Source organism: Teleopsis dalmanni, chromosome 2 (genome assembly GCF_002237135.1).
Source record: "Teleopsis dalmanni isolate 2A chromosome 2, ASM223713v2, whole genome shotgun sequence".
In the NCBI taxonomy this organism is placed as follows: Eukaryota; Metazoa; Arthropoda; class Insecta; order Diptera; family Diopsidae; genus Teleopsis; species Teleopsis dalmanni.
The window spans coordinates 9,814,532-9,825,266 of NC_051847.1; the positions used below are offsets into that span (position 1 = coordinate 9,814,532).

General features: G+C 30.0%; 1 protein-coding gene across 1 annotated transcript; it reads left to right on the forward strand.

The window, feature by feature from the left end:
• The first annotated feature begins 7,585 nt into the window (after positions 1-7,585).
• On the forward strand, positions 7,586-10,023 carry LOC119684512 (fatty-acid amide hydrolase 2-A-like). Its single transcript, XM_038098567.1, has 3 exons — positions 7,586-7,963; positions 8,019-8,238; positions 8,703-10,023. Exons 1-3 carry the CDS (start codon positions 7,751-7,753, stop codon positions 9,887-9,889), a joined length of 1,620 nt encoding a protein of 539 aa, XP_037954495.1. The 5' UTR covers positions 7,586-7,750; the 3' UTR covers positions 9,890-10,023.
• The last annotated feature ends 712 nt before the right edge of the window (positions 10,024-10,735 follow it).

The following is a 10,735-nucleotide window of genomic DNA, read 5'->3' on the forward strand; positions in this document are numbered from 1 at the left end:
ACATTTTTTTTTAGTTATTAAGCTTGTTTTTTACTGAAATTTTGTTGTAATATTTTTGTAATCTGAGATATACTTGTTATGTAACTGAAAATCCCTCGGCATTCACAAATAATTGTGGATTTTAATTACCTATTACAGTACATTATAATTGTTAGGGGATATGGCACTGCGACCGTCGGGTCTATTGTGCTCCTTTCTGGGCTTAAAGTAGGTCTTTAAGCCCTGTTGATTCAATAAAAAGTAGTACAGAACCTACTTTGTAGAGTTTTATTGCCTCTTCCTTAAGAATATACATTCCTAGGAGGGCATTCTAACAGCACATGTGTGGCCGACTCCTCATTCTCTTCACAGAATCTACAGTTTGCATCCCTAAGTATATCCAGTTTTGTGAGGGGGTGTTTTAGTCTACAGTGCCCTGTTAGAATTCCAGTGATGTTCTAAGTTTTTCTTTTAAAAGGTTCATACAATCCTGGTTTTTCTTCATAAAATCCTGGTTATAGGTACCAATAAGTGATTTGGGTATTTTAATCCTGGTATATTATTCCAGTAGTTCTATTTATTCTGGTTCTCCTTTATTTTTGTGAAAGAAAGGAGCATATCATCGGTGTGGCTGCTCCTTTTCTGGCTAGCTTGTCCGCGTATTCGTTTCTACGTATGCCAATATGTCCGGGTACCCAAAGAATCAACGCCTGATTTGTTTCGCCAAGCAGATTTAGTTTATCAAGGCAGTCTAACACCAGGCTTGAGGTCACCTAATGCGAGTTCATTGCCTTGATCGCCGCTTGGCTGTCTGTCAGTATTGCAATATTTTTATCCTGATAATTCCGTTCTATATTGATAAGTGCGCATTTTAAAATTGCGTAAATTTCCGCTTGAAAAATGCTAGTATTTTTCCCTAGCGCTTCCCAGTGCTTCTTGCCTGATCCGACTATGCCCGCTCCGGCACCTTTCTCCGTAAGTGAGCCGTCAGTGAATCATGCGATTGTGCTATTTCCTAGCTGGTAGGTTTGATTGATGCCCTCCAAGCTTCAGAACATACATATGCATATTTTGATTTATAGATTTATGAAGACATGCAAAAAGATCTATCTTTCTTGTGAACATTTCAGTGTTACTAGAGCATTATTGAATTATGTGTTATTATTATTTAAAATATTTTTTTGAAAGCATAAATCTTTATACCTAATATACTTCTATATAGTATAAACAGAGCATATATGTTTAAATTAAATCCAAGTAAAATGTATTTGAATCAACTTTTTTAAAATACTTTTTTGTTTACTTTTTTTTTAACACATATTTTAATGGAATTATTTATCTTTAATAAGAAAACTAACTTTACTAATATGCGTTGCCTACAAATTAATTAAATTATCATAAACAAATTCTCAGTTGTGTCCCTAGGTTATGTCTAGTAAGTGTTTTGTTGGAATTGATTTACATCTTTAATTTGTTTTCCATAAAAAGCACATAACTTGTTTTAATGTCTATGAATCGATATAAATAGATACATTTACTCGTATGCTATCTTTTGCTAAACTTTATATTGTGATTGTGAAAATATTCTTCCATTATGCAAATATCTAACCATACCTATAATAAATACTGCCCTTGATGTAACCAATCGGAAAAACGTGTTTGTGTGATTATAACAATATTTTTCATTATGTAAATATGATAGTTTAAATTTAATGTTTTTAGAAAAAACAAGATTATATATTTCTTGTGATACTTATACCGTACTATCATAGATTCACAAACTGCATATAATACTTATTAATGAAGTAGAATTTTTTTTTTAATTAAAAATGATTTTTAAACAAACTCCGTCCGCATAATCTTATATCTAGATTCACTTAGATTTTTTCCATCTTTTAAATTTTATTGCTTAACTGATCATTTTCAGAGTAACTCAACAGTTTTGTAATAACAGTAGTTATTGTCCATGACTATATCATAACATAGTTTATTCGAAGACAACTCAGTCCTATAAATATTCAAATAAAGCATAAAATTTGTTCATAATTTTTTAAAAGCTAATTTTTTTTATATTTAGTTCTGAAGAATACTAAATACAGCACAGCACAGCATTCTCTCCTACAAAACCTGTCTGTAGAAGTTCTCTTTCAAAAGTTGTTTAAAGATTGGACGGTTTCAGACACAAAAAAGTTTTAAAAAAAAATGGACGGTTTCAGACACAAAATTGTACTGTATGATTTTGGTCATCTATGGTATACTATATTATATTATATTGTACTATGTAAATATATTTTTTTTACTATTATTTAAATCCACTGGACTATACATTATTTGTAGACATGAGTGCAAAACATTTTGATATGACATGGATTCGATTTTTTCTGTTTTTTTTTTAAATATTACTTCTCAACCAAATTTAACTTAAAGTAACAACTTTTTTAAAAGTTTATTTGACATATTTCTACAAAACTAATTTTATTAATTTAAGTTAAAACACTAATCAAACTAATTAATGCATCATAAAAGTCACACACCGGAGAGGCTTCGGTCTAATAATATTTTTGTTTTTTTACAAAAGTATCACAAAGAAACAATCAGGTTTGAGAGGTACCATTATTATGACTCAATTTCCACGAGCAGTGTTAACAAAACTCTTTGAATCGTTTTCCACATAACTTGTATTTCTTATTAACCTTACGATCATTTAATGGAATACGCCATTGAAGTTAGGAAAAACAGTGACAAGTACCTTCGTATTTGATTGAATTTTTTTTAATCTTTTGTAACCATCTTACTTCTATTGGAATGATTGAACCTTGTTTTTGAATTCATATACATTTAGCTATATAACATATTGTCATTCATTATGACAGGTTTTAAAAATTCTAGATCCATCCATTAGTTGAACAAGCTCTTGCGGTTACATGAAATGTCACACCAGTAGCGAGATCTTTCGATTACAACAGAAAGACTTTTCTCTCAGACACATCGTTGTGAACTAACTTCTTTCACAATAAAGCTGCGGTCCACAGAATTAAATAGCTGATACAGTTCTTGCAGAATTGTCAGCGATCTTGTTGATATTGATTTTTGTGTCACTAAGTACCGAAAGCATCAACCTATTTGTGTTTGCTTCAGCATGTCATAGCAGTCTATTGAAATTCTGGAAGAAAACTTCGAAAAGGCCGATGCCATTATTGCTGCTTGGGTGCAATAGTCTGAATCAGCAAAAACCATAAATCAAGCGTGGGAGAGATTTTGATGTTAGGACTGTAGCCACTCCTTCTTTGGTTTTGGAACTGTCGGTTTATCACGAGGCCATTTAAGTTTCCAAACCAGGAGTGCAATCTATACAATCAGGATGGGCACTTTAAATTTTCGCAAAACAAAATTTATTGTTCATCCGATTTATACCATCGCAGATTTCTATGCCAGCCAACAGTCTATTGACAGAACGTACAATTACACATCAACAAAATTTCACTAATCCTCCACAACATTATCATTAATTTTCCACGAAAGATATTGGTGATCTTTCGGTTAGAGCGTTAAAAACTGATCATTTGCAACACACCTTTATTATTTTCAAAAAAGTACGGGCTTATCACAACCTCGTACCAAATGCAACACCATTTGGCAAAAAATTACTTTTTATGGACGTAGTTTAGACATTTACTGAAAGAATGGTGCCACGTCAAGATCACGATAGGAATAAGTCTTTATTTAGAGCTGTTTATTAGATTCCTCTATTGTTTAAACTCTGAAATACTTTACGATTTTGGTGATCTAAGACTACTGTACTTATTTTATTTAGTTCTTAGCGGAATTCCCATTTATTGTTAAATGTCGCCACTTGACTTGTTGTTTTTGCTGTAACCTACAAGGATCTATGAAAGGCATAATATGAAATGAATTAAAAGACGAATACAGAGGTTAGGGTCTAGATAGGTATTGGTGGTGTGAGTTATGAAATTAGAGTTTCAATTTTAATTAAAAATGCTTATTAAAAACTTGTCGTACACTAATATTTTGAGGTTAATAATTCAAATATTAATTAATTATATGAAGAAATAAATGAGCCAATTATTTTTTTTTTTTGTCGCGTATCCATTTTACGAGTGGGTTTTTTGTGCAATATTGCCTTTCCTTTTGTACTGCTTTTCCATACAACAAATATTTATTGCAAAGCAATTTATGAGCCAACAATTAAAAATCATACAAACTTAACTACACTTTACACACATACCCACATACACACACACAAGAAGAGCATTACGAATTAAAAGGTTTGTCTTCATTATTTTTGTGTTGTTGGAATTTTCTTTAATGACGTAAAGCTTGCATAATTTTTTCATTTCCAAAAATTGTTAATAACTATTTATTTTCTTGGATTGATGGTTGATGAAAGACAAACCGAAACAAGTCTTCTCTCTCACTGCAAGTTTCTCATCATTCTGTTTATTTGTTGCTATTGGCTTTTGTTGTTATTTTTCTTATTGTTGATGTGTTGTATTAGTTGCCTTTGTTGTTGCCTTTTTTTACTTTTTTTACTTTTTGTTGTGTTTGTTTTTTTGTTTTTTGCTTTGTTTAAAATAACAAGAGAAATTGGTCGTTCAGTCGCTTGCAGTGTAATATTTTCATTACGGCACAGCAGTGCGTATTTGGAACTCTTTCGTGTAGTTTGTCATTGGCGAGGTTTTCGATGTTCGGTGTTCGAATAAACTGTTGAAAAGTTCTGTGCGCGCAAAAGTTTTATTGTATATATTATATGTAGTTTTTTTTTTGAATATGTATGTATGTTTTTTTTTGTGTAATATTAAGTGTATAATTTGTTTTCATTTGTTGTTACTGCTTTTTAGCATTTAATTATATTTCTCAATGTAGAATGGTTGAAATGTCTCCCTTCCCTGTAAAAAAGATGTTCTTTGGGTAAAACAATATTAATAATTGGATTTTATTCTTGTGTATTCATTATTGAATGTTTGAATGTTAACATTTTTTTAAAGAATAGATAAAAAATTTATTCAACACCCGCTATCGGCCATTAGTTTGTGACGTGTTATAATATTTTTTTATCAGAACGTCCCTATCAGAAATAGGTAGGCACTGTAGTTAGACCGCCTAATCTACACGAGTTAATAAGTCGATAATCCAAAAGTGTTAAGCATTATTTTTTTAGCGTTAGTATTGATAAATATTTGGTTAAAACGTACTTTGCACTCAGATTCGTAAGTGAGAACGTATATAATATATATAAATGTGTACACATATGTTTATATATATAATAAGCAAAATTATTTGTATTTGTCATAAATATTCCGGTGAACGGTAATGATAAAAACAAATTTATTCTATTATATTTGTTATAATGAATGAAAAAATTTTATTTATATATATATCTTTTTTTTGCGATGATGGTATATATACACACATACTTTTTTCTCTATACTAATACTATATACACAAAATTCTTAAAAATGAAATCTTTAAGAATTTATTTACTAACAAATTGTAATATTTATTTTCACATTTAGCAAAGATCAATTTAAATTTTCGAATAGTTATCGAAAACACATAATCGAAAATTTTACCAATTTTATTATAATTAGAATTATTTCGTTAGTAAAAAATATATACATTATTTTCTAATATGTTTATGTTAATTAAGTATATATGTATATTATACATATAAACTTTTAGCGTTTTAGAGGCCGATTTGTGACAAATAAGTTGCGTTTCAAAATAAAGAGAATTTTTCAAAAATAGGTATTTGTATTAATAAGAGATTTCATAAGATTTGGACCATATCTAGTTATCTGAAGAAATTATTTTAGTAACTGTTGTCACTGTAACTGTGTAGTTGATATAAATTTCTGTTTTTTGCAAAGGATTCATGTTAGAACATACAAATTTTAGATAGGTATTACTTATAATAATCCCAAAGGTGTAATCATATTGAAGGGTAAGGCAAGATCATAAGTTTTGAACTATTCATATAGGTTTCATGGAATTAATTAAACAGTTTATGCTCTGCAATTCGATTAATATTAATTTCTCTTAATGTTTAACACTAACATGTATGCTTGTGGAAAATATATTAAGTATTTGATTTGAGTTATACTATATATTTATGAATTAAATCCAAAGATTCTTACGTAAAACAAAAAATAAACATAAACTTTATACGGTAGAAAAGTTATTCTTAATTTAATATATTTTATCATACAGCTTTGAAGTACTAAATACTGAAATGTAAATTTTGAACTTTGTTTTATTAAATTCTCAAATATTTGTGCAATTAATAAAAAATATAAAAAAATAATATACATGTATTTCATATAAGTACAATGCAAAGAACGTACATATCATATAATATATATGAGATAAGATTTAATATTTCATCTTTAAGAAGACATTAAGAAATTTGTTATTATTTCGAGACAAATGTAACAATAAAAGATTTACACTTGTTTATACTAATAATTATAAATGGTAATTTATTTTTTCGATATTGTAATTTTATCAAGATGGGAAGTTTAAGGAGTACTTTACAATTCAATATGGTCAAAGAAATTCCATATGGTTAAAATGCAGTTATTGTTGTTGTTACAGCTTACAAGGATCTATAAACCAGATAATTTGAAAGGCATAACAAGACGAATACATGGGTTGGAATGTGGATAGGTATTGGTAGTGTGAAAGAGGAGGAATGGATGTTATTTAAATGGAAGTCAATCAGAATCAAGGCGGAGAAACTCAGCTACTTCTATATAGCGGGTCCAAAGATCGATTGGACTCAAGTTTGTGTTTGCATTGAGACAGAGAAACAGGAAGGCTACATAAAGGACGGTAGAGCTGCATTTGTGGCATACATTGGGAATAGACGCATTTATACGAGACAAATAACTATTTTGCACATGGCTATAACTCCTGTAGATCGTGCAGCTGGTGTTTCCTTCTTGGACACCACTTCATAAAAGTCTATAAAGAATCAGATTCTTAAACTCACTTCATAGCATCTTCAATTCAGAAATCAGCTAAAAACACGAGTTCATATATGTGTCGAACTAGTTACAAAGCACCTAGACCTCTACATAAAATTACAATGGAATCAAAAATACTTTTTAACCAGTGTCTTTTCACTCCATCTATTTCCCTTTAGGTCATATTAACTGTGAAATAATTTTACTTTTATTAATCACTGATATTTAAAAACGAAATACTATTATATACCATATACAAATCAGAACTATGCAACTTTTACTGCTGATTAAAGTTCTCATTAAAGATTGTACGAGTATTTCACAATTTATTATTTTGAGATATAAATTTTTATAAAATATTGAGCTGCGCAGGGGATCGCATGTTGATGCGATGTCTGGTTCAAATATATAACAAAGAAAATCTTTAAAAAGTTCTGATTGATTAGATTAACATATTCTAGTGTTTAAGAAAGTTAAAAATTAATGAGCAAAGTACATATTTAACATCGATTTTTAAAAAGACGACAATATTTTTATTACTCATATTTATTAGCTTTTATTGAAATATATTAATTTGTTTTTATTTTTTCAATTTTTTTTCAATTTTGCAGTGCAAACTTAGAATATTGGCGAAAAACTGATACCACCGTTTGATATTTGCAACAATTTTTTAAAAATCATTACAAATACATATAGACTTTCTACATTCCTTATATGACATCCATTACGTATGCTCGAATTTAATAATTAGAGTACAAATTATTTCAATATATAAATAATCCTGTAAAATGTCTGAAGATAAAAAAGTTCTTAAGAAAACGCCTAAGCCCCAATCCAAGGGTGTGCTTATTGGCAACATTATTTTTGGTTTATTCACAAAACTCATAAGATTAGTATTTCAATTAATTTATGGAGTAAAAGGTGAAATAATGCCTCCTATAAGAGATCCCATACTATTAGAATCCGCAACATCACTTGCCAGAAAGATACGCAAGCAGAAGGTGAGTATTTGAAAACATAACAATGAACGAAAATTAAAGTTTATTTTGTTTCCAGTTAACAAGTGTGCAAGTTTTGGACGCATTTATTGCACGAATTAATGAAGTCAATCCATTGTTAAACTGTTGTGTCGATAATAGATTTACGGAAGCGCATGCTGAAGCTGAAGAAGCTGATAAGTTAATAAAATCCAAGCAATATACAATAGAAGAATTGGAGAAAATTAAACCATTCTTAGGTGTGCCAATATCCACTAAGGATTGTATTGCTGTTAAAGGTGAGTTTTTCTACTTTGGTATTACTTAGGTTTAGTTGCGGTATTATGATGATGCTGGGGATCTAGTAATTTCTGTTAGTACGCTGTAGCGAGGGCTAGAAACTCTAAACAGAATGGCTTAAAATTGGTTAAGATTCTGTCAAAATTAAATCCTTAGTAAATTTACTATCATTAGGCATGCGGGGGAAAACGACAAAGCTGATATCGTCTGCCACACCGGCAGTGACTCGATAACAAAAAAATCTCGAGACAGATAGTTTTTCATATTTCAGAGAGCCCATCGTTTTTTTATTATTTTCTATACACCAAGATTATAATCTATGTGCTAACCCTTTACATTCTTATAAATCGTAATACATTCTTCTTGCAATTGTTTTTTATATCTATTGATTTAAGTTTTAATTCGACAGACATTTTAATTTATAGTCTTATATGTCTTAAGTATCTTTGCTTAATCTTTTCAGGTCTGCTACATACATCTGGCTTGTACTGCCGTAAAGATGTTCGTGCCTCTGAAGACTCTGATGCAATGGCTTTGATGCGTAAAGCTGGGGCCATTCCTTTTGCACTCACAAACGTTTCAGAAGTATGCATGTGGTGGGAGAGTAACAATTCTGTACATGGACGTAGTCGCAATCCTTATGACACCAATCGTATTGTTGGAGGTTCGAGTGGTGGTGAAGGTTGTATACAAGCAGCGGCTGCATCGCCATTTGGTTTGGGTTCTGATATTGGCGGTTCTATACGTATGCCGGCATTTTTCAATGGTATATTTGGACATAAGCCAAGCAAATTTATTGTGTCGAATAAGGGACAGTTTCCCATACCATTTAGTGAGGAACAAAATTCATTTTTGGGTATTGGACCAATGACACGTCACGCAGAAGACTTAAAACCTATGCTAAAGATTATAGCTGGCGAAAAAGCTGCACAATTAAATTTAGATGAATCGGTAGACCTAAGCAAAGTACGTTATTTCTTCCAGGAAAATGATGGCGGTGGTCGTTTAGTATCTGCAGTTGATGATGATTTAATAAATGGAGTACGACAAGTTGTGCAACATTTGAAAAACAAACTTAATGTGCCAGTAGATCGTGTACAATTTGAACAATTCCGTCAGTCGGCTGCTATATGGTTTGCTAATATGAAAGATGATTCTGGTTATGGTTTTGAACATCAACTAGGAAATATGAAAACAGCAATTAACCCATATAGTGAATTGTTTATGTGGCTGTTGCGCTTATCCAAGCATACCTTTATCGGTATTATAACTGCAATAATGGACAAATTGCAGTGCAGACATGGCTCGAGTAAATATCATCACTTAGTTAAAAAACGCAATGAACTGCGAGCGGAACTACAAGAACTACTGGGAAATGATGGTGTGCTTATATATCCAACACATCCAACTGTAGCGCCATATCACAATGAACCCATTTTACGACCCATTAACTTCTCATACACTGGCATAGTAAACGTACTAGGTTTTCCAGCTACAGCAGTGCCTTTAGGCAAGATTGGTAGCGAAGGTTTACCTCTTGGTGTGCAAGTAATTGCCAATTTTAATCAAGACCGTTTATGTTTAGCAGTGGCAGAGGAACTGGAACGTGCTTTTGGTGGTTGGGCAAAACCAGAAATACAAATTAATTAATCAATACCAGCAAAACTAAAATAAGAAACTTTAATTTCGTAACAGAACTAAAATTTATGTGTTTAAAAGACACACATTATTTGTGATTTGTAAATTCAATTTATGTATTTAATACAATTGCATTTTGTCGCAATTTAATTTATTTTTGTATGAAAATTAGAATTAATTTTATTGTAAAATATTTTTTTAAATTTTAAACTTATAACATATACTTTATATCAAATTTAAAATTCAAGTCGTACAGATAAATTATGTAATTACTTACATTGATTAATGTTTATATATGTAATATAGTTTTTTTTCGATTTTATTATACCATCTATTATACACAGAACTCATTTTTGTTCCTGTAAATAAAATATATCCATATCAACTTAATTATTTAAAAATTCCAAAAAAAATTACTATTTAGAATTTTTAGGCGCATAACGTCATATATTTATTTAATTCGTTTTTCAACAATAACTAAACAAATTTTAGACTTGTCATGTTGGTAACGTGAAAATATTTATATAAATATATACACCGATTTATATATTCCTATAGAGAAATGTAACATTCAAACAATATATTTTGTGCCTAAAAGCCAATAACCAATTTATAAGATTTTTTATTAAATATAAATGTAAGTTTATACAGGTTTAATAGTTGTTTTTATGAAATTTTTAAAAATATGTAAGATATATTATTTATAAAATAAATTTGTGTAATGCTTTATAAAACTGAATAATTTTATTTTATTTTCTGCTAGTTTCCCTAATATTAATCAACTTATGAGAGTGGTTCTATACACTTAACTAGTTTATACTTACGGAAATATGTATCCAAAACAATTCAAAGTGATGG